At 46.1% G+C, this 27,834-nt stretch overlaps 2 protein-coding genes across 4 annotated transcripts in view; both read right to left on the bottom strand.

Annotated features, from left to right (window-relative positions):
* The window catches only part of LOC126195003 (medium-chain acyl-CoA ligase ACSF2, mitochondrial-like), a 282,623-nt gene extending 263,893 nt beyond the window's left edge, over nt 1-18,730 (bottom strand). For all 3 annotated transcript variants that reach the window (XR_007538543.1, XM_049933426.1, XM_049933425.1), the window contains exon 1: nt 18,613-18,730. Coding sequence is in view for 2 of the 3 variants with exons in the window: in XM_049933426.1 (XP_049789383.1) it covers nt 18,613-18,668 (56 nt within the window). In the remaining variant the exon portion in view is untranslated. The remainder of the gene's footprint in view (nt 1-18,612) is intronic.
* A 6,769-nt stretch (nt 18,731-25,499) lies between these two features.
* Nucleotides 25,500-26,294, bottom strand: LOC126195477 (transmembrane protein 108-like). The gene has a single exon (XM_049934106.1). It carries the CDS (start codon nt 26,292-26,294, stop codon nt 25,500-25,502), a length of 795 nt encoding a protein of 264 aa, XP_049790063.1.
* Nucleotides 26,295-27,834: the final 1,540 nt, after the last annotated feature.

Consider the following 27,834-nt stretch of genomic DNA (forward strand, 5'->3'; position numbering starts at 1 on the left):
TTTTTCCCTAATGTCATTTTTTACTATGAGGAGTATTTAAATCGGTAGAGGAAGATTTCTCTGGCGGCAAATTAATTAAACCAACAAACACTTTTCCATTTTTTTATGACCAAGAGACAACACATTAACACAACCTAATTTCAGTTACAGTTGATTTTCAAAAATGCCTCCATTGACCCATAAACAAAGGTTACACCGTCGGATCGTGTTCTGTCTGACACGGGCGAAAACCCCAGGTGTACCCTGAATTGTTCCTGCTGCTGCTACTGTCCGGGCAACCAGATCCTCTTCCGATGCAACAAGAGTTGCGTTAACAAGGTTGCACATATCTTCCCACACAAAAAAGTCCAGAGACGACATATCTGGGGATCGAGCAGGCCATGCTACAGGACCACCTCTGCCAATCCACGTTTCTGGGAACCGTCGGTCCAGGAATCGACGCACACGACGACTGAAATGTGCCGACGCCCCGTCATGTTGGAACCACATGCGTTGTCTTGTAGGGAGCGGCACGTCTTCCCGCAATTCTGGCAATGCTCTGGCGAGAAAATTGTAATAGTGCCTGCCATTTAATGGCCTAGGTAGCAGATACGGCCCAATTAAACAGTCCCCAACAACATCGACCCATACATTAACGAAGAACCGCACTTGATGAGCGCTAGTAACTGTGGCATATGGGTTATCCTCACTCGAAACATGCGAATTGTGCATGTTGAAGACTCCATCACGCCCGAACATTGCTTCATCGGTAAACAACACAGAGGATGGAAATGTAGGATGCATTTCACACTGTTCCAGGTACCACTGCGAAAACTGTGCTCTAGGTGGATAATCAACTGGTTCAAGGTTGTCAACTGGTTCCAGGTTGTGGACACGCTGTTAGTGAAATGGACGTAACAATTACTCTCGAAGGACTGTTCTTACATTCGTCTGATTCGTCCCCATGTTACGTGCAATTGCACGAGTGCTGTTGAGGGATCCCGCTCCACATGCTGCTAGACAGCTTCCTCAAATTGCAGCGTTCTTACCGTGCGACGGCGCCCCTGTCTAGGTAATCTGCTAAATGACCCGGTCTCACGCAGACGTAGATACACAGCAGCAAAGGTCGTATGATGCGGGATACGGCGATTAGGATACTTTTGTTGATAAACCCGTTGTGCAGCTCGTCCGTTGTGGTGCGCTGCGTAGTACGCATAGGTGAGTGGGTCGGGACTGATCCGCTCCGCTTCGTTCTTCAAGTGGACCCTGAGTGGGCTTGAGACCTGACCACCGGGAGAGAACGCACCAGATAGTTGTAGGCACCCTCTCTGAAGGCATCCATCCATAGGCTGTCCGGTCCGCTGACAGAGAGGGTGCCTACAACTATCTGGTGCGTTCTCTCCCGGTGGTCAGGTCTCAAGCCCACCCAGGTTGACATGCCGTCACGCATGCAATTGAAAAGTATTCTTTGTTAAGCAAAGCTTGGACGTTCTAGAAGCCCTTGCCATCTTCGAGACTCGTAGTCTTCATGGGGTTCTATCCTGCGAAAGTCTGTTGTCATATTTGGAAATTCATAAAAGTGAACATATAAATTCTTCAGATAAAGTTTTTTGTCAGATAGCGATCATGACCCCCTATGATCCACCTCCTCCCCATGGCCTCCCCTCCCCAATCCTGATGACTGATGAACTTCGTTCTTCAAGTGGACGCAGTATTTGTAAACCATCGCCGGCAGCTGTGACCAAGCGGTTCTAGGCGCTTCAGTCCGGAACCGCGCTGCTGCTACGGTCGCAGGTTCGAATCCTGCCTCGGGCATGGATGTGTGTGATGTCCTTAGGTTAGTCAGGTTTAAGTAGTTCTAAGTCTAGGGTACTGATGACTTCAGATGTTAAGTCCCCTAGTGCTTAGATCCATTTGAACCATTTTTGTAAACCATCAACACCGACGCAAAGGCAAATCTCCTCCCATCACTATACACAGATTTGGGCCATTTACATGATCAAAAGCGGTCTACATGACGTGTGCGGCAAGAAGTAGATGTCATGGCTAGATTTTAGCAAACGGTTTGTAATGGTCCTAGCTGATACTCTGGGTGGAACATTGGTTCTAATGTGTACTACGGTCGCCGCGTGGTCGGTAATGGCCGCTCGTTTGCTGCAGAGGTATAGGCATGATTATGTATGCTATTTTCGGAAATACATTTCACCTTCATTGGACCACTGGCACCAATACGGGTACCACCTGATACTTCACTTCAAAATTTTGGGTAATTCTTCGAACGTACCATCAAGCCTCTTGCAGAGACACAATTTTACGTCATTGAAACTGAGTCAACTTGTGAATCGTGCCTTCGGCAGTAATCAGTTCCGAGTTTTCATCCTCTGCAAGTGCCACGGCAGTGTGGTTTGAACTATTGCATAACGTCCTCTTTCAGTGCCCCGTGCAAATTTGTTATTTCTACATCACATTGTTGGAGGGTTCACGTAGTAATCCAAACTCTTGTGTTTACTGTTCTGAATATATGAAAGTACGTCTTCAGATAAATGGTTTTCGTAAGTATCCCTTTTTTTCATGACGTTTGGACCCAAGATTGATATATAACGCTATCTGACCATGTTTTAAACGCATATTCAAGAGTAGTTAGTGCGCACTTTGTGCAATGGAAAGAGTTATGAGGATAAATGAATATTTGGGTTAATTTTATGATCACAGTTTACCTCTAGCAGTTCACAATCTGTAGGTGAATCATGTGCAGTGAGTATGCATGGTACCGTCTGATAAGTTAACACCTTTCTGTACAACGCTTGAAATATAAAGATCCAAGGCAGACGCATCGAACATAATACGGTCAGCAACAAGTAATCTCAGGATCTCCAAGTCGTCACTTATCTTCTAACTTGAGAAGCATTCGAAGTATGCCCAAATTTTACCGCTGATAAGTTCCGCAATACTGATGGCAGTTGTGTCTTGCATTAATTAACACACCTGCTGAAGGCAGAGGATGGATAAGACATCATACTGTGAGGTAACGGGCGAGTCGTCGCGCCCTGAAAATATTCTAAGTTCGGAGGAAGCAGTGGCCGCACAGGCCGCTTCGCGGGTGCGGGCCGCTCGGCAGGCCGACCACGTGGTGCCAGACGCTGGCCGAAGCTAGAGGGGTCCAGCCGGAGCGCGTGGCTGGGAATTCCATGTTGCCGCTATGTTGATGAAGGAGACACGCCGGGAGTGCCAAAGATGGCGGACTTTGTGGAACCTTAATGGCACACATTTCACAGTTCGTATAGAGATTAATAGTAGCCAGATGAATCATGATACCTCAGAAATGAACATGTACATTACCATTATTTGCACGACGATTCTGGTGGTGCAGTCAGATTTTCAATATCTTTATTAGTTTAAAGTTTAGTATCCGACGGTAAATTATACAAGTAACACCCAGCAACGAATTTCCAAAATCTAAACGGTTCATCCGATTTCTTCGATCTACGTGTCTTTAGAAAGCTATTAGTGTAAACCTAAATTGGTAAATTGGTATGAATTACAGGCATGTATCTTGAATAGTCCATGAGTTATTGGAGGTCAAAGTGGCCGATTCTATCGATCGCGTCATGCCATAAGTACTCCACAGTTACACGAAAAAACGGTAGCAGCATGCTTATAAATATATTTATTCATCGATGTCTTTGTTTATATCCGATATATAGTATTCACGAAGAAATTGGTTAAATATTTACTGTGTTTTAGAAAGCACAGAGACATTAGGCCTACATTTGCTTGTTACTCCTTTGATATATGTCTATTTAGTTTGTTTATGTATTTAATACTGTGTATTGGAGAGTGTTTATGGTCCAGCCTTAGGAATATTTATTTAATTTCAAGTTGTTTAAATGTAAATCCAGCATTTCGTATGTGTTTCAATACGTTTGTGTGTATGCGTTGGCTTGGAGACATGGAGGGAGCGCTCTAGCCAATCACAACGCTTGTGTATGGGGAGACTGGGTGCAAGTGGGAGAAGAGCATCGTTTCAAGAGAGGACAGGGGAGTCTGGGGCAGGACGGCACACGACACGGGAAGTGCTGGACGCGACGGCGCGACGGACGCTCAGTCGCGGGAACGACTTGGAGAGTGGAACGGTTTGCGCGTGGTCGCGGCAGGTAGAAATACTTCGGAGTGCCGACTTGCGCACTTGTGAAATTTCCGTGGCTTCTACAGTGAAGACGTAGTGTGTGTTTAGAAGTGAATATCTCGCGAGCTATGTTGTTGTTTATTACTAATTACGTGCAGTTGTAATCTATTGTTTCCTTGTTATTCAGCTTATATTTTATTTAATTGCTGGACCATCGACACCAATAAGTGTTTCGCAGAAATATACCGCATTCTCAAAAGTACTCCTACTATCGCACTCATCATTTAAAGTCGTTAAGATAGTACCTGCAGATTTTATTTAATTGCAATCTTTCATTCGTAAACGTTTATGTTACGTTCAAAATTCACAATTGCCGAGTGATAGGAAGTTCTCTCGCGGTTCTAGGCGCGCAGTCCGGAACCGTGCGACTTCTACGGTCGCAGGTTCGAATCCTGCCTCGGGCATGGATGTGTGTGATGTCCTTAGGTTAGTTAGGTTTAAGTAGTTCTAAGTTCTAGGGGACTGATGACCACAGCAGTTGAGTCCCATAGTGCTCAGAGCCATTTGAACCTTTTTTTATATAGGAACTTCGACCATCCGATTCATGTGTCTGTTCATATTGTATACTGTTGACTCATAAGTATATCGCTTGTAATGCAGCAACTACGTAACCCAGCCCCTAGACAACGATACCAGCCAAAACTTTTGCTATTGCAACTCTGAGTCGGATGGTACGTAGTTAAGGGCCACCACACCATCATTACATTTCCTTTATTTAGAAAGCCCGCAATACACACAGTGCAAAATGCATACAGTGCCACGTAAATAGTGGTCTCTTTAAACATGAGTGACGCAAGGATGTAAACACATCACAGAAGCTTCAATTCAATGTATAGGTTCAAATAGCTCTGAGCAATATGGGCAACTGCTGTGGTCATCAGTCCCCTAGAACTTAGAACTACTTAAAACTAACTAACCTAAGAACATCACACACACCCATGCCCGAGGCAGGATTCGAACCTGCGATCGTAGCAGCAGCTCGGCTCCGGACTGGAGTGCCTAGAACCGCACGGCCACCGCGGCCGGCTCAATGTACAGTTATTACAGGAACGAGTACAACTGTCCATACGTACACTCCATCTGGCATACAAGGCAGCAAGAGTCTAATGTATTCAACACGCCTATTATTCGGATCGATTAATGGAAACCTAGTTCCGTATCGTGAGCATCATTAATGTTAAGTTTGTTCACAAGTAAAAGAACAATAAAGTCATGAAAATGCAACAGGCAAATATTACATCAAACTGCAGCCGCAGTCTCTCTATACCTCTGCGGCTGATTACGATTTTAAGGAGGCTTAACATCTAAGACCTCAGTCTCCTATTCTCTCCCCCCCCCCCCCCCCCCCGCCCCAGGGAGCAAACAATGCACCCCACCTGCCTGCGTTTAGAGTAAATTATGTGTGCAAGTGTGAAAAAGTTTTCTAAGTATTTACGTAACATGTAACTGAGGCGGGACATGGGTGCCAGCGCGGTATACACCTGGCAGGATGTGGAAATCCGCCTCAAAACCACGTCCAGGCCGGCCTGCACACGGCCCCTCGTCATTAGTCCGGCAGGTGGATTGGAACCGGGACCAGCGGCTCTCCCCATCTCGGAAGCAGGCGCTTTAACGCTTTTCTATTAGACTGCATGAGAATGCCCATGACAAACCATTCTCAAACGAAGTTACTACACAAGTTGTCCACAGCAAAAACGTGGAAGCATCAGCCAGGGCTGCTCACGAAGGCCATCCGGAAACTCAGACATCATCAGACTGGAATGCTTCGTGTCGTTCAAGCGGCGAACAGCGCTGAGGCCGCGCAGTCATGCTGGCTTAAAATTGGCTCTCAGGTCTATCCCCCAAAAGCAGAGAATGACCCGAAAGTCCGTTAACATTTGACAGTTCAGTACATCTACATCATATTCCGCAAGCCACCTAATGGTGTGTGGCGGAGGGTACTTTCGGCACCACTATCTGATCCCTCCAACCCTGTTCCACTCGTGAATAGTGCGTGGGAAGAATGATTGTCGGTAAGCCTCTGTGTTGGCTCTAATTTCTCGAATTTTCTCCTCGTGGTCAATACGCGAGATGTGTGTGGGGGGAAGTAATATATTGTCCGACTCCTCCTGAAAAGACCTGTCCCAAAATTTCAGTATTAAATCTATCCGTGATGCACAACGCCTCCCCTGTAACGTCTGCCAGTGGAGTTTGTTTGCCGGCCGGTGTGGCCGAGCGGTTCTAGACGCTTCAGTCTGGAACCGCGCTACCGCTACGGTCGCAGGTTCGAATCCTGCCTCGGACATGGATGTGTGTGATGTCCTTACGTTAGTGAGGTTTAAGTAGTTCTAAGTTCTAGGGGACTGATGACCTCAGATGTTACGTCCCATAGTGCTCAGAGCCATTTGAACGATTTTTTTTTTTTTTAGTTTGTTTAGGATCTCCGTTACGCTCTCTTGCCAGCTAAAAGTTCCCGTGACGAAACGCGCCGCACTTCGTTGGATCTTCTCTATCTCCTCTATCAGTCCTACCTGATAGGGATCCCAGATAGACGAAGAATACTCAAGAATCGGGCGAACAAGCGCCTTATAAGCCACTTCTTTCGTGGATGAGTTACATTTCCTTAATATTCTTCCGATGAATCTGAGTCTGATGAGTTACATTTCCTTATGATTCTTCCGATGAATCTGAGTATGGTGTCTGCTTTTCCCACTATCTGTTTTCTGTGGTCATTCCACTTAAGGTTGCTCTGGATAGTTAAGCCTAGATATTTTACGGCAAACGCTGTCTCCAGCTGTTTGTCATTAATATTGTAGCTGTACAGTAGTGGATATCTTTTCTTATGTATGCGCAATGTGTTATATTTACTTACGTTCAGGGTCAACTGTCAGAGCTTGCACCATTCATCAATTCTCTGCAGGTCGTTCTGGAATTTCTTACTAACTTCTGGCGTTGCTACTTTGGTATAGACAACTGTATCATCTGCGAATAGCCTTAAAGAGCATCCGACGCTTTTTACTATATCATATATATATATATATATATATATATATATATATATATATATATATATATATATATATATATATTGTAAACAGCAACGGTCCTACCATACTTCCCTGTGGTAGTCCGGATATTACCTCTACCTCTGTTGATTTAGTTCCGTTACGAGCGACGTGTTGAGTTCTGTCTGCAAGAAAGTTTTGAATCCAATCACAGGCCTGCTCCGATACTCCGTAAGCTCGTATTTTTTTCATTAAACGGCAATACGGGACAGTGTCAGATGCCTTACTGAAATCAAGGAACACGGCATCAACATGAGAGCCGTTGTCAAATGGTTCACATGGCTCTGAGCACTATGGGACTCAACATCTTAGGTCATAAGTCCCCTAGAACTTAGAACTACTTAAACCTAACTAACCTAAGGACGTCACACACACCCATGCCCGAGGCAGGATTCGAACCTGCGACCGTAGCAGTCCCGCTGTTCCGGACTGCAGCGCCAGAACCGCTCGGCCACCGCGGCCGGCGAGCCGTTGTCCACTGCGCTGTGGATCTCATGGAGGGACAGAGCGAGCTGAGTTTCCCAGGATCTCTGTTGTGGAATCCACGATGATTTTTATAGAGGAGATGTTTGTTTTCCAAAACAGTCATAATTCTTGAGCATAAAACATGTTCCATAATTCTACAACAGACAGACGTCAACGATATAGGTCTATAATTGTGTGGATCTGTCTTACGGCCTTTCTTAAAAACAGAAATGACCTGCGCTTTTTTCCAGTCGTTAGATACCTTCCATTTCTCAAGCGATCTACGATAATTACTGCTAGTAGGGGAGCAAAAGCTTTCGCATAATCTTTATAGAATCTTATAGGTATCTCATCTGGTCCTGAAGCCTTTCCACTGTTAAGCGATTGTAGCTGCTTTTCAATTCCGCTATCGTTTATCTCAATATCTGCCATTTAGATGTTTGTACGAGGATTGGAAGGGGGGCACAGTGTTACGATCTTCCGCTGTGAAACAACTTCGGAAGACCGGATTCAGTATTTCGGCCTTCTCTCTGTTATCTTCCGTTTCGGTGCCGGTGTGGTCGCTGAGAGAATGAATAGCTGATTTTGACCCACTTACTGATTTTACATACGACCAAAATCTCTTAGGTTTTTCTCTCAAGTCGGTGGAAAGGCTTCACGGCATAATGTGGGTAGAGAGGTAAAAAGTGACACACATGCTTGAAATGGACAGTATTTTACTGAAACCAAACAATGTGCACAAAATGACCAACTGATGGCGCTTCGTAAGACACAAAAGCAACTTATTTATTTATTTATTTATTTTATTTATTTTATTTATTTATTTATTGTTCCGCGGGACCACATTTAGGAGAAGTCTCCATGGTCATGGAACGAGTCAATACATGAAATTATAACACGATTGTAGAAACAGATAAAATGAAATATAAGAAACATATTCAGGCGACAAGTCGTTAGTTTAAATAAAGAACATCAAGAATGTAACACTGGAATTTGCTTAATTTTTTAGCTCTTCCAGGAGCTCCCCGACAGAATAGAAGTAGTGAGCCATGAGGAAACTCTTCAGTTTAGACTTAAAAGTGTTTGGGCTACTGCTAAGATTTTTGAGTTCTTGTGGAAGCTTATTGAAAATGGATGCAGCAGAATACTGCACTCCTTTCTGCACAAGAGTCAAGGAAGTGCATTCCACATGCAGATTTGATTTCTGCCTAGTATTAACTGAGTGAAAGCTGCTAACTCTTGGGAATAAGCTAATATTGCTAACAACAAACGACATTAAAGAAAATACATACTGTGAGGGCAATATCAAAATTCCCAGACTACTGAATAGGGGTCGACAAGAGGTTTTCGAACTTACACCATACATAACTCGAACAGCCCGTTTTTGAGCCAAAAATACCCGTTTTGAATCAGAAGAATTACCCCAAAAAATAATACCATATGACATAAGCGTATGAAAATATGCGAAGTATACTACTTTTCGTGTTGAAATGTCACTTATTTCAGATACTGTTCTAATGGTAAATAAAGCGGCATTTAGTTTCTGAACAAGATCCTGAACATGGGCTTTCCACAACAGCTTACTATCTATCCGTACGCCTAGGAACTTGAACTGTTCCGTCTCGCTTATAATATGCCCATTCTGTCTGATTAAAATGTCAGTTCTTGTTGAATTGTGAGTCAGAAACTGTAAAATCTGAGTCTTACTGTGATTTAGCATCAAATTATTTTCCACAAGCCACGAACTTATATCATGAACTACATTATTTGATAATGTTTCAATATTACACACAAGATCCTTCACTACCAAGGTGGTGTCATCAGCAAACAGAAATATTTTTGGATCACCTGTAATACTGGAAGGCATATCATTCACATAAACAAGAAACAGCAGTGGCCCCAGCACCGACCCTTGGGGAACGCCCCATTTAACAGTGCCCCATTGGGACTGAACATCATTACCACTCTCAATATTGCGGAGAATTACCTTCTGCTTTCTGTTCTTAAAGTAGGAGGCGAACCAATTGTAAGCTACTCTCCTTACTCCATAATGTTCCAACTTCTGCAGTAATATTTTGTGGTCAACACAGTCAAAAGCCTTCGTTAAATCAAAGAAAACACCTAACGTTCGCAACCTTTTATTTAATCCGTCCAAAACCTCACAGAGAAAAGAGAATATAGCATTTACAGTTGTTAAGACATTTCTAAAACCAACTGTACATTTGACAGCAAATTATGTGAATTTAAATGCTGCAGTAACCTTGTATATACAACCCTCTCGATAACTTTAGCAAACACCGATGGCATAGAAATAGGTCTATAATTGTCAACATTATCCCTGTCTCCCTTTTTATAAAGTGGCTTCACTACCGAGTACTTTAATTGGGCAGGAAACTGACCACTCCTAAAGGAAAAGTTACAGATATGGCTAAGTACTGAGCTAACATACGTGGAACAATACTTCAGTATTCTGCTAGATACCCCGTCATATCCATGAGAGTTCTTGGTCTTTAGTGATTTAATTATTAACTCAATCTCCCTCTTGTCAGTATCATGGAGGAGCATTTCAGGTAACAGTCTCGGAACACTTTTTTCTAAGAGCGCTATATGATTCCCTGTTGGGACTAGGTTTCTATTTAGTTCACCTGCTATATTCAGAAAGTGATTGTTAAGTACTGTACATATATGCAACTTATCAGTAACACGGACATCCCCACTACGCACTGATTCTATATTCTCGACCTGTCTCAGCAGACCAGCCACTTCCTTTACGACTGACCATATGGTTTTAATTTTATCCTGAGACTTATCTATTCTATCTGCATACCACATACTTTTTGCCTTCTTAATAACATTTTTAAGCACCTTACAATACTGTCTGTAATGGGCTGCTGTATTTAGATTTTGACTGTTTCTAACGTTTTGATATAATTGCCACTTTGTTCTACAAGATATTCTTATCCCTCCAGTCAGCCACCCAGGCTGCCTGTTTGTGCTAGTACCCTGTTTTGAACGTTCTAACGGAAAGCAACTTTCAAAGAGCACGAGAAAAGTCTTGAGGAAAGTATTATATTTATCGTCTACTGTATCAGCACTATAAACATCTTGCCTCTCTTGTTCCTCGATAAGGTTTACAAAAGTATGTACAGCAACTGGATCAGCTTTCCTAAAAAGTTGGTAACTATATTTAACATGTGTTGCAGCACAAAAATCTTTTAGACTTAAAATTTGTGCATCATGATCTGAAAGGCCATTCACCTTTTTGCTAACAGAATGCCCTTCTAATAATGACGAATGAAAAAAAAATATTGTCTATGGTTGTTCTACTGTTCCCTTGCACTCTCGTTGGAAAGAATACGGTTTGCATAAGATTATATGAATTAAGGAGGTCTACCAGCATTCTTTTCCTTGCACAATCACTTATACAATTAATATTGAAGTCACCACATATAACTAACTTTTTGTATTTGCTATAAAGTGAACCAAGAACCTCCTCTAGCTTTAGCAAAAATGTTGTGAAATCGGAGTCTGGGGATCTATAAATAACAACAGTAAGAAGTTTAGCTCCACTAAATTTAACCACACCTGCACAACATTCAAACACCTTTTCAGTGCAGTACTTTGAAACATCAATTGACTCAAATGGGATACCGTTTTTCACATACATGGCTACTCCCCCACACCCCAAAGAGCTCCTAGAAAAGCTGCCAGCCAACCTGTATCCAGGTAAAGGAAGCCTCTGAATTATCTCCTTATTTAAGAAGTGTTCAGATATACCAATAATTTCAGAGTCAACATCTATAAGCAGTTCACTAACTTTATCTCTAATACCTTGTATATTTTGATGAAATATACTAATTCCCTCATTAATCGGATACCCAAGCTTTGTAGAAAGTGGTTTCTTTGTTAGAGAGACTTCCCTTAAGCAGGAATACCTATCAGCTGACTTCAATCTAAAAAAGGTACAGCTCTAACACCCACAACTACCGGAATTTTCCCACGAGTGATCCCACCACCCCCACCTATGCTGTCACCTATAAGTTTTGCCAACCTCCCCTTCCCATACCTGTTGAGGTGCAGGCCATGTCTTGTGAAACCCGTCCTGCTGATAGACTCCACCGACACCACTGAAATGTGACTCATGCCTTCTGTCATCAGCGCACCCCCAAGTCTCATGTTATTACACCTGACGGCTGTATTAAGATGAGGCCGATAGTGACGCTGAAACAGTTCCACGAAATGCACATTCGTGTTGCCAGTCTGAGTGGCTATCTTTTCCAGGTCACCATCTATGTCATACTCCCCATCCCTATCAATACTATTACCAGCCCCACCCACAATCACTACCTGATCCTCTTTAGTAAAATCCCTACATAACCCCCCTATGTTAAAAGTCACCTGAGCCAATCCTGCATTAGGCTTCACAATGCTGGTGACCTGGTACTCACTCCCCCAAAACTTCCTGCAACTGCTGGCCTACACCTCTACCATGAGAACTACCTAACAGCAGAACCTTCTTCTTTCTCTTAGACTTTGCAACTGTCCTAGCCACCGTAACTGCTGAGGTCTGCTGCATACTTCCTACATCTGCAGCATTTAATTAGCATCATAATTGATTTTTAGCAAAGGCTACATTCTTTGTAACAAATGCTCAACATTTTGGCCATCATTCATCAACAATACCTGTCGTCAAGAGACAATGTTGTGAACAGTGCTGTACAGTATATCAGTAGGTATGGTCAGAAATTGCCGTCGGATGTTGTCTTTTACCATCCCTAATGAGGTCGGACAATCGCGGTAGACTTCCGACTACTGGTAACCGCACAACCAATAACCACGCGGATTGAGATCTGGTGACCTGGGAGGCCAAGCATGACGGAAGAGCGGCTCAGCACGCGGTTCTCACCGAACGATGTGCGCAAGTGATCTTTCACACATGTAGCGATACGAGGTGGAGCGCCATCCTGCATGAAAGTGGCACCTTCCAGCAGGTGTTTGTCAACCAGGCGTACCTCGCACCTGTCACTTTAACAGTTTGGAAACCTTTCCTCGAAGAAAAACGGTCCGACCGCGATTGATGAGGTAAATCCACACCACACCGTGACTTCCTCGTCGCAACAGGGTTTCCACGAGGGTTCTAGGATTTTTTTTCCTTTATTGTGATTTCATTCCCCTGCCCCATATGGGCAAGGGAGGGCTGTCAGCGGCACAATCCGCCGCTCTTCAGCCAAGTGACACGACAATGAAAACAAGAATAAAATGATACATATATAAGTCGATAAAAAAGGGGAACATAAAACAGAGTAAGGTGAGATAATGAAAGTAAAAATACACTGGCATGGAGACGTTCATGGGGAGACAATTAAAAAAGTCGTCATAAAGTTAAAAATCACAGTTGGCGATTCTTAAAACACAAAGAAGACACTGAAGGCAGATGCACAGGTTAAAAGTCGGCCACGGTATTAAAAACACTCCAGAACAACACACTTAAAACCCACTTGGATCACACACAATGAAGAATGGGGCTCTAGGATTTTCGGTGGTCCGTTTTATACACGATTCTCATGCGGTGTCACTGACATGTTGCTGTCCAGCGCCATCTGTTGATCAGTTTTTGCACTTTTTGATTCCGGTAAAACTCCATGTCATTTCAGGCGTGTGTACCAATTTTTGCCTCTCTACCCATATTATTCCGTGAATTAGTGCATTTTCAAATGTTAACAGACTTCCGGGTCACCCTGTACACACCTCTCCGCTGCCACGCGTTCACTCAACTAGTCAAATATTGCGATACCTTCAGTAAACGATCATTTGGTGCAGAACATCTTTGCAATGTGCTTGCGATTCATAATATGCATTAGAAAGGGTAACTTTGAAAGTTGACAGTGCGACAAACAACTTTCAACGTACTATTTTTCACTATTGTACATTTCTTTCTGCGAACACCCCATTCCTTCTATGTTAGTTTTTCCGAAGAGTTTCGTTTAAATAAATAACTTAAAGTGGTCCAAGCAAATCTACAGAGATGGCGCAGTAGTAAGACCCTGGACTCCTGGACTGGAGAGCAGGGGTTCAACTCCCCATATGGCCATCCTGGTTTAAGTTTTCTATGATTTCCTTCAATTGCTTAAGGCACAAATACCGGTACGGTTCTTTTGATAGGGGCACGGTCGATCTTCCTTTCCCTTGTTGTCCTTCCGGAATCTGAGCGCGTGCCCCATCTTCCTTCTTTTCTTTCTGTTCCTGTTAAACAATGTGACGCTCTTGTAATATAATGCTCATTTACGAATCACCTTCACTACTAATCAGTGTTCAGTGGTGCCCAGAAAGAGAGGAAAGCTATATTCCAGTTCCACCGTGACCTTATAGTGTTGTTCATAAGAAAAACGCAGAAGGACAAATTAACAAAAAAGAGTATACAAATCAGAGACAAATTCTAGTGCTAAGCGCTCTTAGATGCTGTCCACAAACTAACAGATTTATCCGCCTGAATCTATTTGGAACTAGGCGCCACCAGTGCAAACAGCCTCGTGGCTGCTCAGTTTCAAAGCAATCTCAATCTGACGGTGGCGAGCCTTCCAACGCTGAACGGAAATCACAGCTACAGCTGAAAAAGCAGAGTCGGCTTTATCGCTGACAACAGATAGGCCATATCAGGATTTATTGCGTGAAAGATTTATCTGAAGTTCTCTGGAGAAAGCTTGTACTGTCACAGAGATACATCAGCTACTCGTCTTTGATTTGGTGTCTACACGTGGCCACTGAGTGAAAGCAACGTACAGTATATTCTTAACTTGCTATTGTAATAGGAGTGGAGCTTTCATGGCACCAGACGAAATAGTCAAAGGCCTGTAAGCTCCCAGTAGTTTCGCATTAAAGCTTTTTCTTTCATTCGTGTGTTACACTGTTATTCACACCGTCACCATTGTTGATATTTGGAGACAGTAATCGGTATACACACTCGTCGATGATCACGAATCTACGTTGTGTAGAGTAGCAGTCAGAGTTTTAATATATGTAAGAACAATGCTTTACTTACCAACGGGAACTGCGATCGCAGCATTGGAAAAGTCTCTCTTCAGGTGTGAAAGCCGATTTTGCAAAAATTACGGGTGCAGCTTAATACGGACTTGTGGGTATTGAGAAAGAAGCACTGTAATGTTCAAACTACCTTTCGGACTGTTTTGTCTTATATATATAAGTTTATTGAATAAACTTCTTCATCACGTGTATCTGCATAATATTTTCCCCTGTCTACTGCTACCGGCTATGCAAGTAACAAGCTCTCTTCAGCAATGTAAGGAAAATTATGATTCCTCTGTTAACCAATTACACACACAGGGCCATACTTTATTGAAAAAGCGACCAAATTTTCTGTGACCGGAGAAGGTGGTGATATTTGTGTTGGACTAGGGTAGATCGATATTAACATCATGCGCATCTTACTTTAAAGCAATAACCTACTGTAACCTTCGATAAAATCGAACCATAAAATTGCTCGCCACTGTTATATATTCCACTGAGCGTTTCTAACCAGCGAAAACCGTCAGCAGCACTCTTAACTGGACAACCTGAATAGTACTTACATTAGTTCTGAAGCACTGAATCTGACAAAGACAACTGAATAGAGATGGACTGTTATTCAGCTTGCTGGTTATTGGCCGTTAAAGGAAATTCATTCAAAATTCATCTCTTGGAGCAACCATGTCTCTGAAATAATGAAAATAAGCTTAGTAATTATTTCGGTTAAATGCGCTGACGAAAGTATCTTTCCGTATGGAAAGGTGTGATGTAGCTACTTCCGAATATGCCTGCCGTCAAGAATCAATATTTACATGATACTGCCTATAAATCGACTTTTCCTTCAGAAGAAAATCTCAAATTTGAAAAAGAATGCCTATTGACTTCTCATGCTATAAAAACAATACAGAAAATGTCATTAAATGATACACGTGATTGTAAAATCAGACTGATTTCACCACTTTTGTTAGATAACTCTTACAGCTCACGTAATGTTACAGGACAGATGTAATTATTTAATATACAGGATGATCCCGTGATGGCATTACAAACTATGAAGGATAATGGAGAATGGTGAATGTATCAATTTGAAATAAAGGACCCTGGTCCGGAAAAGACCGAGTCGTAAAGCTAATAAGCGAAAATACAGTGGAAGACATGTGTCAGTACAGTTATTGCTAATAATGTAGGGTAGGCAACTTTCATAGGTAACACTATGCACCAATACAAGAAAATATTGTCTAGAAAACATGGGCTCTAAAATGCATACTTAAGAGCTGTGAGCATTTGTTCGTATTCGCTTCTGTGAAACACATGTACTGTACAAGTGCCCATAGTCTGAAGTTACACATTTAAGTGCCCATGTGTCCTGGACTTCTTTTTTTCCTTTGGTTCATACTACCACCTCTAAAAGTTGCCCACCCTCCAGTCTTAGCAACAATAATACCAGTACATGTATTGCACAGTCAGAGGTGTTAAAGAACGATTTTCGCTTATAACATTTGACTCTGTCGTTTCCGGACCAGGATCCCTTTTCTCAAACTGACACATCTACCTCTCTCTCCATCATTCGTTTAACATTGTCACGGAGTCACGCTGTGTACAATGAAACGAAGATTCTTTTTTTTCGTACTGAATCACAACGAATTTTTTCAATAAACTCCATGCTATAAACGCTCGTTCAGCCATATTGTAATACTGATAAATTTTGCTGACTCGGCGCTATCCAGAGGCTTAACAGTCGTGTAAACTAAACAGGTGCATAACATAAAATGTATTTGATTCTTTAAAAAATAGTGTAAGTGACAAAGTTCCCTTTTGGCAAGGAATGAAACAAGAGTAACTCACAAAATGAAAAAAGGATTGCACGTCTAATTGTTATAAATGTAGTAAGACACAACGAATTACTTTTACTCTTTAACACAGCAGACAGTGGCAAATATTGTTTTACACGTTTGTTGCAGCAGCAGATGGCCCGTCTCCGTACATAGCTTCCTAAACATATAATCATGTACTCAGTGACTTCTATACGCTGCAGGTGTGTGAAGGGTTTTATAAAAACAATCTGTATACATTGTCATGGACACGAAAACAGATTTTTAAAGCTTAACAAACAGGTATTTTGCAATACGATTGTAGAAGAAATATTATTATTCATGTGCTGAGTAAGAGATCGGCCTAGGTTTCAAATCTATATCGCAATACGATCATTTTCGGAAGAGTAGTATTCTGCTTAAAAATGAAAAAGGAACGCCAGTGGCGCTGGCGCCGGCAGAATCAGCATTGTGGAATGCTTACCTGGTTTCAGAGAAACCGGTGTTGCATAACAAAGAAATATCAAGTGTTTAATTCTTTGTTACGTTGTTTGACAGCCGAAGCAAAGTCTAAAGGGCGATTATGCCTGATGGTGAAATTATCAGAAATGTACCGCGTGCGTCACTCTCGTTTAGGGTTGCCAACCGTCCTGCTTTTCCGGACATCTCCGGTTTTGCTGTTTTTTGTCCGACCGGTACTTTTGTTATTTTTAGAAATCGTCCGGCATTTTTGTTAACGATGCTGCATTTCATCATCTCATGAATTACAGTGTAGCGTCTTTGGATTGAATTATAAACTGCACACACTTGGCTATATATTTCTCACGAGGTTCGCTGCCAGTAGTGTAATAGTTTAGAGAAACGATGCTCTCGTAGTCGACGTATATGATATCTCGATTTTAAATATAGTAGCTTGTCTAGATATTTTCACTTTCTGAAACAGTAGGCTGTTAGTTTATCTTTTGAAGTTGGTCTTTTCGGTGTTATCGTGTTTATCAGTGTTGAGTCATTGAGTACTGTTGCTATATTCGATTGCACCCTACTAAACAGAAGTACGTCACCTACTGAGGTAAACAGTAGTAACAGCAGAAAATCGCAGTGCAAGTCTCAGACAAATTGTATTTGTAACAATTAAAACCACTGCATAATTCTGCATCAGATTTTCAATGGCGCGGTTCTGGCGCTGCAGTCTGGAACCGCGAGACCGCTACGGTCGCAGGTTCGAATCCTGCCTCGGGCATGGATGTGTGTGATGTCCTTAGGTTAGTTAGGTTTAACTAGTTCTAAGTTCTAGGGGACTAATGACCTAAGCAGTTGAGTCCCATAGTGCTCAGAGCCATTTTTTTAGATTTTCAATGCATAATTTTCTGCTCTCATTGAGATTAGAGCATGCTTATTACCTCACCGCGTACAAGGTAAATAATTTATTGATTCTAAAATAAATTGTCTGGTTTTAAAATAAGTCTTGATTTTGTGAAATACTGTCCTGCTTTTAATAATTTTGAGGCGGTAATTCTTCTCTCTTTGTCACTCACAGGGTAACTAGAATTTCCTGGTAGTTTCACCATCAGGCTGATGTACCTCGTTATTTACCACAGCTAGTCGCAGAATTGCCGTAAACCTGACACGCTGGCTCCTGAAGCGGCGTGTTTGTGCCGCACACAATGTAATGCTCTAATCAGCTCTACTTGTTTCAACCGATAGTGCTTTCATCCTACACACTGTCAATCCTCACGTGCAGAACGTTGCCACATGCACGACGTTTCATCACACCTATGTCACGTAACGTGTCAATAAGAACTGCATCAGACAATCGGAAAGCGAACTTTTCGATTAATTGTCCGACAACTAAACATCTTCACTTTCCATATTGATACGCTGACAGTTTGACATGGAAGAGCAAAACACACGTACCACTAAACGACTGCAATACACAGTTCAATAAGGCTTCTCAGTTTCGAACAGGCAACTGAAGTCTAACGTTACAGCTCTCACGATTTGAATGTAATTTCGTGTTAGTCTGCAAAGTTTGAAAGCAAGCAGCGACCGCACAATGCTCGCAACATTTGATACCCAGCATAGGCTACAGCGAGCCGTTACTTACTGCCTGTAGCACACGGCGAGCGCGTGGTAAATCTTCCGCTTCGTAACGACAGGCATTCTGCTCAGCCACCACTGACACGCTTAGCAAGAAAGTTGTTCTGGTGGGAAGCCGGCAGCAGATAACAAACGGCAGATAAATTCTGCCCAGTCCGTTCATAAGTACCACTTCAGGCAACGTCTGCAGCGTCGAATCAGACGCTTTAACAGCGAGGGTCAGCGTGCGCGATGATGTTTCTCCTAAACATAACAAATCACGTAACCGATAATGATTTCGAAGAAGTTGCGTGGCGGACTGCACCTATCAGATTATTGGGGACACCATCAGAGAACAAGTGATGATGACCCTCTGTGAAAGGTGGAACTGAACTGCTTAGTTAAGCAGTTTAAATAATTTCATCTTTTTCGAGAGACCAATGTGTAAGGTTGAATTCACTGCCGGTGTACTCACGGATACACGGTAGGGGTCTCGCGCAGGCGGGCTAGGAGCTGTGACGTCACAGTGAAACCTCACGCCACGCCGCACCACACTGAAACAAATAGGCACACGACGCACACATATATCACTCACACGCAGATACGAATGTAATTGAGATTTTCCCCGTTTTAGTGTAGAATTATTATTGTTACTGTTTATATTAGTCATGCTATTTTTTTCTATATCGGTAGAATGCTAGTGTAAAGCTTCCGAACTACGTCTTTTTCAAATTTTGTTAATAAGTTCGAGTTTCCAAAACACTAAGACTTAAATCAATAAAACCTGGTGGAACGCTAATTGTCTGAGTCTTCTTTCTAAAAGTGATTTCAGTAGGAAGAGGATATTTCAATATGTCTGCGACAAAAGATAACGCTTTATAAGGTAGGTAAGGTAAAGTCGCAGCCTTTGCAGTACCTTCAGGTGACTACTTGGTTCATCGGCCTTTCATAACCACTTGTTGACAGTCAGAAAAAGAGCCCTGAATCAGGTTTGGACATGTAGTAACTCAACGCTACATCCAGAGAGAGACGATCCTGTAAATGTGCTTTCTTTTGCCTAAAATCGTTTATTTCTGTTTCCATAATTTTTAATTGTCGACGTAAGCACGCATTGTCGCATTTACAGCAGTGTTTGTTTTCACGGTTAATGTTTCGTCTAGTAGTAATTTCTTCATTAGTTGGTAATATATTCACATGTACAACGTCTTCTACATCTTTACGGTAGCTTCGTTTTTTATGCGCGTATATTTCTCTCATTGTTAAGCTCATTACTAAACCCTAATCAGCACCAGAGAATGATAGATTCAGAGTTGGAACAGCATCGGTTTTCAACTTGCGTCTCGAAGTAATAGTAAACATTTTTTTCTGAAGAAAAACCAGTTCATTTTTCAAATTCCTTTCATATACGAATCAGTAAAATGTACTAAGCGGACACGGGAATTTTCAGCTGAAAGAGAATCTGCACGTTTTGTTTCGTCTCATTGTTTTTAGGAAATCTAAGGAAAACTATTTTTTGGAAATTTGTGGTAAGTACGCTCGTGGTCTCGCGGTAGCGTTCTCGCTTCCCGAGCACGGGGTCCCGGGTTCTATTCCCAGCGGGGTCAGGGATTTTCACCTGCCCCGAGACGGCTCGGTGTTGTTGTATTGTCTTCATCATCATCATTCATCCCCATTACGGCCGGAGAAAGGGAACGGCAAACCACGACTATTAGGACCTTGCCTCGTAGGGCGGTGCGAGTCTCCCGCATCGTTCCCCAACTCTCTGTCAAAAAGCATGGGACTTCATTTCCACTGTGGGACCAAACTGCTGAGGTCATCGATCCCTAAGCTTACACACTACTTAATCTAACATAAACTAACTTACGCTAAGTACAGCACACACACACACACACACACACACCCATGCCCGAGGCAGGACTCGAACCTCCGCCGTGGGAAGCCGCGCGAACCGTGACAAAGCGCCTCTAAGGAACTCAATTCCTAACTTATTTAGTTGTCTGCTGTGTTCAGTGCAACTGGTGACCGTACAGCAAACCACAGTTCTTCTCTTAAAAACTTGCTTTAAAAAATCCTCAGTACAACACTGATAATTACAGCATAACTTTGAATTCAATCTCCATTCTCTTATAAAATTTCACACTGGTGCATAGAACCATGTTATCGCTCGTAAATGCAATTACAACACAATACGGTACGGATTTTATGGGCTACTGATCTATGCTTGGGTGCACTCTGACGACAGTGGCGCGTCTTCCTATAGCGCGTACAGCTCGTGATACCTACCGTGTATTTTAGTATCCGTGGGTGTACTGATATACGATTCTGCAGTTTGTATGGCTATATCAAAATGTATTGAACAATAAATGGAAAAAAGTATAGCGTAACAGGTGTTTAATAGTAGGGCCTCTAATCCGAATCTCGCTATTGTCATACATTTTTTTACGTTTTTGGGATTCCGTTCCTCAGCCGCTAAAAATTGAAACCTTACAGGATAACCTTATTGTCCATCAGCCAGGTTGTCTGTTCGTCTGTTGAAAAACCTTTTCTCAGGGGCGGTTAGACGTATGAAGTTTGAAATTTTTGTCACATACTAAGGTCTATAGACCCTTTGCAGTGTACAACAAATAAGCTTCGAAGCCAGTGCAATCAGAGGATACGGCTATTTATGTCACATATGTTGATACTCGCAAACTCACTCATAGAAACCTATGGGGAACTTCCCGTTGACCCTCGCCGCTAGAGCATCTTCTTCAGGGTGCACCCTCTTCCCCTGGTTAGTCGGAGTTCTTGCAGGATACCCCTGCATTGCTTCCATGTCTTCTCTTCGACGATTGTTAGTTGTTCTTCTCTTTTTTGTAGTTGTCATCTCTTTGCCCTTCTCAGGATTAGTTGGCTTCTGTGTTGCCCGCGTGTGCGGACAACGGTGCTGGCACCGTCACCGTCACCGTCACTTGTCCATACGGGCCTGCCCTGACCCGTGTTGGGAGCAGGCTAAGCATTGTCTGCTATTCCTGCATAATCCTGTATCTGTGGATTGGCTTCCTCACGGTACGAATTGGCCTGAGGTGTTTACTGATGTGGAGTTGTCCTCTCTCTGCCACGAGATATTAGTCTCGTAGCAGGTCAGGCCAACGCGTGGTTGGCCTGTGGTGAATAGGATGGCCCAAGTCCCTAATGAGCCTATTATCGGACTGTACAGTCCGCTCATAGAAGAGCCGCGCCGATTGTTTAAATAGGTCGCGGAGGAAGGGGATGCCGGTTTGGCGGTGTAGCCGAGCGGTCGAGTAGAGCCTCGGTAGGCGCAGAGCGAGCTTGAGCGCCCTGTTCTGCACCCTCTGCAGCTTGTTGATGTGTGTGTCGGCTGCGTTGCCCCACACCACGGCCGCATATTCCAACACTGGACGAACCAGCGCCAGTTACAGCGTGATGCCGTGTTGGGGAGGCAAGGCAGACGACGGGTTGAGCAGAGGGTACAGAATGCGTAGGCGCCCAATTGCTCTGCCTCTGACGTCCTCGATGTGGGCTTTCCACGTCAGCTTCTGGTCGAGAGTGACTCCCAGGTAGCGGCCAGTCCTGCTCCATGGGACGGGGCTTCCCATGACGGTGACTGGCGGAAGATCTGGTGGCAGTGGTCTTCGTGTGAACACCACTGCCTGGCTCTTCGCCGCATTCTGTTTCAGGCGCCACTTCGTCGACCACGCTCCAAGGGCCTCACATCCACGCTGGAGCAGGCGGCGCATCTCGACTGCCTTCATACTCCGCACGAATAGCGCCCCATGGTGGGTCGACTGCATACCTCCCGGCGCGGACGGCGCAGGGAGCGCCTCACTGCGGCTGCTGCTTGGCGGCCGCTTGTGTGGCCGTCATCAATGCCTCTGCAACGCGCTGCAGCGTGTCGGCAAGGTTTGCAACCTTGTCGATCGCCACAGACAGTGCAGAGAAGGCTGCGACCAGGATGTCTTCATTCGCTGCCGTTGCAGCGTCTTGCCTTGGCGCAGCAATCTGACGGGCGGTGGCAGTCGTGTTGCCACTCTTGCCTCCGCCCGATTTTTTTTTTCTTGCACTTTTCATTCCCTTCTCAGATGGAGAAGGGCGGGCTGTTGTAGAGCGTGCGTTGAGCTCTTTGCAGCCAAGGGTAGGGTTTATTCTGTTGTGGTACTCTTTATTTCTCTCGCTGGGGTGCAAAAAGGGGGGGGGGGTTCTCCCAATTGGGAATTTATTTATTTGCAGGAGTTTGTTGGGGACAGTTCTGGTATTTACCTTAGCGGCCAAGGAAAACCTGCAAAACCCGGCCAGAACTGCTTGTTATGGCTTGTCTTCTCTTTATTTGCCGTGTTGCCAGCGTTGGCGCTGGCGTTCAAGGCGGGCAAGGGCGGCTTCGCGTCTTCTGTCACGCTCCTCCTCTTGCTCTCTTCTGTACTTCTCCTCTCGGGCTTCCGCCTTTCTTCTTATGAGCTCCCCGCTTTGCAGGAAGCTCATTTGGTGTTGGTCGCGGTCGGCCAAGTTTGGGTTGGTGACGTCCAGGATTTCGTTGTCCACAAGGGCGTCCCAGTGATTGACGAACTCCTTGGTTTGGATGCTTGAGTCCTGACGTGCTGCCGGTGCTCCCTTGCCTTCTAACGAGGCCTGTGTGGCTCGATTGATGGTCATCTTCTTCTTCGGCCGGGCCGTTTGTGTGGCTTGGTCACGACTGGGGTGTGCTGCTTCTGTAGCCGGCCCGTCATCTTTGTGCTGCTCATCCGTCTGCAGCGCCTGCGTCACCTTGTTGGTATTGCGGCGGAGGGATTCACGGAGAGTGAGGCAGGCGGCCTCCATCTCTGCATGGAGAACCATGCGGAATCTTGTTTCCGCCTCCTGGAGGGCCGAGTCGATGTCGGGACCAGCTGTCGCCGCCGTCTTCCCACACGCTGCGTCGCGCCGCCGCCCCCCTCCACCGCCCTTGCCTCAGGCGGCGGGGAAGGCGGCCGCACGTGAGCAGTGGCCGTCGTCGATTCTCCTCCGGGTGCCGCCGTTGTTCCCGCGGCGTTGCCTCCTCCTCTCGCTGTTGCCTCTGTCCCTCCGTTGCTCGCAGCGGCTGCAGAACGTTGCCGTCTCCTTCTTCTGCGGCGTCGCCTCTTTGCCTGGGGCGCCGTCTCCTGTGCAGTGGCGGGATTTCGGCCGTTGAAGGCCTGGCATCCGCGCCAGTTAGCAACGTGCTCACCGCCGCAGCGGGCGCACGTCGGTTGGACGTCTTTGGTGCTGGTACAGGTGCGGGTGTCATGGTGACGTCCGCACTTGACGCACCTGCCGGCGTTGCGGCAGTGCTTTGCCACATGCCCTTCCTCCTGGCACTTGAAGCACTGTGGCTTCGTGTCCAGGTGGGGGGGGGGGGGAGGGAGTCTCCGGCTCCACGTGGAAGCCCAAGAGCTTCCGGATTTCGAGGATGTCCCCGCCGTTGTCTGCCGCTGGTGTGGCGACAATAAACAGCGGCGGTTTCCTCTTATTGGTTTTGTTGTGCAACCTGGCGGTTGCCTCAACAAAACCTTGGCAGCGCAGTCCTTCCTTCACTGCTCGCTCCGTCAGAATCCAAGGCAGTCCCCTCAGGAGCGCCTTGGTGACTTCTTTGCGGGGCGTCCACTGTGTGAGCGGCCACAAGGGCCTTCAGGGCCCTGTAGTCGTCCCAGTTTGCGGCCTGGAGCTTGATGGTGGCGTCGGAGTCGACGGACTCAACGACAACCTCCTTGTCGCAGCTCCGCCCCATCTTATCATAGATTTCCACCCACTCGACCTCCCTGCACTTGATGTACAGGGCGGGAGCGGGGCAAACTACTTCTTCTGTCGCCGAGTTGCCGCCTCTCGCGACATCTCGTTCCACGCTGCTCATTTTTACCATACTGCGCGCTAGGGTTAGACAATTTGCCGTTAGAACAGCAGCACGACAATTTGCCACCCGCGCGCAGTACGTTCTTCTCACTTACTCTCCCGCAGTGGCAGAGCGCCGCGTGCTACAGTGACCTGCGCGCTACGGCTGCCACAACTCGACTGCGCGATGTTGTGGCGTCTTCTTTGCGCATTTTCCCCTTGGGGGGGAAAACGCGCTCGGCCGCGGGTGTGTCCTCTCGAGCACGTTTGCTGGCGCGGATGCGCCTTCTTCTGTTCCCCACGGTGGTGGGGGCGTTGTTAGCGCCTGCGGCTGTCTGCTGCGTCCTCGCTGTTGCCTGCCGCCTCGCCGGTTTTGCGCCTGGGCGCGGACGGCCGAGGGAGCGGCTGGCAGACTTCTGTGCTGATTGCCCGCGCTGGCGAGCAACCGCGGCTTTGAAAACTTCGCAGCCGCGATAACTCGCCACATGCGGGCCACCGCAGTTTGCACACTTCGGTGTGTGCGTCCTGGGAAGTGGGCAGAGCCCACTTGCGTGGGGGCCTGCGCACTTCACGCATGCCTCGGGAAAGGAACAGTGGCGAGCCACGTGTCCCATCCCCTGGCAGCGGAAGCACTGGACGAGCCCCCTCTTCTGTTTGAGGCCCTCCGCGGTGACCGCTGTGTTGGCCACCTTCTTCAGCTCGAAGAGCCGCCTGTTCTCCGGTGTGTCGGTGGCAATCACCAGCAGGGAAGGCGACTCTTTATGGCTGACGTGGGACTTGACCCGCGTCACGTTTCTGACGTGGAAGTCAAGGTCCGCCAGCTCTTCCTTAAGCAGGTCCGGTTCTGCCGCCATGGGAAAGCCCTTGACGACTACCTTTAGTAGCCTCTCGGGGACGGCGGCGTGCGGGTACCAATGCAGGCCCTGGTTCGACGCCTCCGACGTCACCTTCATGTAGTCCTGCGTGTTCGCGACCTGCAGCCGCACAAGGTTTCCAGAGGCAGCTCGCAGTGTGAAGTCGGCAGTCGTCCACTGCCTCACGAGCTGCAGGAAACGCTTGTAGTCTTTGGCCACCTCAAAGACTCGGCGGCGGCCGTCGATGAGACCGCCCAGTGGTGGGGGCCGTCTCTCCTTCATCGTCCGAGCAGCCATCGTGTGCAGCGGTCGTGGGCGCCGTCTGCGAGGACGTTGACTGCTCCGGCCTCTCGTCGTCTGCGAGCACGCCGAAGCGGCTTGCAGTCGATGTGGGAGGCGGGGAAGGCGTCGCCCTGGGTCTGGCCGCCCGTCGGGATGAAACGGTCGTCCAGGTGGCGCCTGCCACGCTGTCATCACGGATGGCGCGTCTTCTGCCTCCTGTGGCAGAGACAGTAGGCTGCCTCTTCTTCTTAGCCGCCTTTCTGGCGCCGAGTTGAGCCGCGGACATCGGCCGTTTGCGCCGCCCGCCATCTGGGAGATGCGGTGCGCTGGCTGCCGTCCTTTGCTCGTTCGTCGTGGGCGGGAAGTCTGCCATGTTGATGATGACATCGTCATCTTCTTCTGACTCGAGGTCCGTGTTCGGTGGCCGAGTCGTCGTAGGCGGCGGGTCAGACGGGGCCGCCGGGGGAGCACGCTCCTCCGGACGGCGGTCTGCCACGCCAACATCTGCAGTCGTCATATCTGGGGGGCCGGATGGGGCCGTCGACCGAGCGGGCTCAGCCGAACGGCGATCCGCCACACCCATTGCTCTGCTCAGCGATCCTCTGAACTCCGGGCGTGCCCACGACATCTCTGCACGCTGCCGGAGCGACGACTGGTGAGGTGAATCCCGTTGACCCAGAATCATGAAATTTGGGAAGAAGCAAGATTCCACAGGAATGTATGGGAGTGGCATAGGAGTGGACTAGGATGTTGTGTAGGTTGGTTGGGCGACGGAATACCACTTTAGGATGAATGGCCAGGATCCTGGGTAGGATGTCCCTCATTTCACGGCGGGATGAGAAATAGTCGAAGCACTGGCGGACGATATGGTTCAGTTGTTCGAGTCCGGGGTGATACTGGGTGACGAGGTGGGGTGCTCCTTTGTAAATGGTTCTTGGGGATGGTTGGAGGACTGGGGGTCGTGTGAAGATATGGCACACGAAATCTATCTCTGGACTGGGTTTGGGGAGTGTTGACTGTTTGTGAAGGGCTTTGCTGAGGCTTTAAGCATATGGGCAAGGGAGTTCTCGTCACTGCAGATACGTCAGCCATGGGTTGCTAGGTTGTACAAGAGGGATTTTTTTCGTGTGTTGGGGATGACAACTGTTAAAATGCAAGTACTGGCGGTGGTTAGTAGGTTTAATGTGAACAGAGGTGTGGATGTAGCCATCAGAAAGGTGGAAGTCAACGTCGAGGAAGATGGCATGTTGGGTACAAGGGGAGCAGATGGAGCAGATGGGAGGGAAAGTGTTGAGGTTGTGAGGGAATGAGGGGAAGGTGTCTTGTCCCTCAGTCCAGATCATGAAGGTATCATCAATGAACCTGAACTGGACTAGGGCTTGGGAGTTTTGGGAGGCTAGGAGGCCTTCCTTTACATGGCCCATGAACAGGCTGGAACAGGAGGGTGCCACGTGCATGCTCATGGCTGTACTGCCGATTTGTTTGTAAAAGTTCACTTCAAAGAAAACGTAGTTGTGGATCAAGATATAGTTGGTAAGGTATATGAGGAATAAGGTGCTGGATTTTGAGTTTTAAGGACGTTGGGAGAGGTAGTGTTCAATAGTGGTAAGGCTCTGACGGAATGTTGTTGGGGTGAGAAGGAAGATGGATTCAGGTGAGAGATTCTGGGCCGGCTTGTGTAGCCGAGCGGTTCTAGGCGCTTCAGTCTGGAACCGCGCGACCGCTACGGTCGCAGGTTCGAATCCCGCCTTGGGCATGGATGTGTGTGATGTCCTTAGGTTAGTTAGGTTTAAGTAGTTCTAAGTTCTAGGGGACTGATGACCTCAGCTGTTAAGTCCCATAGTGCCCAGAGCCATTTGAACCATTTTTTAGAGATTCTGGGAAGGGCCTATGGATTTCAGTAGGGATTGAAGAGTATATTGGACTGCCGGGATGAGATCTCTCCATCAGAGCTAGAAGGTGGAAGCCAGAGAGTTGGTGCAGGCCTTCCATCAGGTAGTCACTGCGACGCATCACAACAGTCGTGTAGTTATAAACTGTTGCAGATGGGTTCATTAGCTCAACAGGATGACTTGTCAGAACTTCAGGACCTAAGGCATCTCATAGAAGTGGGGATGTAAGGTTTGACTTCAAATGCACACACCATAGTATTTATCTTCCTAGGTAAAAGATACACCTCAAAAGCTGGGATAAAACTACCAGTACCCATCCGTTTACCTTTTGATGCTCCGGGTCAGCATGCAGTTTGTCAGTTTGTACTGAGGCCTTGAAGG

This window comes from Schistocerca nitens, chromosome 7 (genome assembly GCF_023898315.1).
Source record: "Schistocerca nitens isolate TAMUIC-IGC-003100 chromosome 7, iqSchNite1.1, whole genome shotgun sequence".
Lineage (NCBI taxonomy): Eukaryota > Metazoa > Arthropoda > Insecta > Orthoptera > Acrididae > Schistocerca > Schistocerca nitens.

What these genes read in the sequence shown, in the direction of transcription:
- LOC126195477 (XM_049934106.1), bottom strand. Translation starts at nt 26,294, where the DNA reads ATGCCACTCCCATACATTCCTGTGGAATCTTGCTTCTTCCCAAATTTC.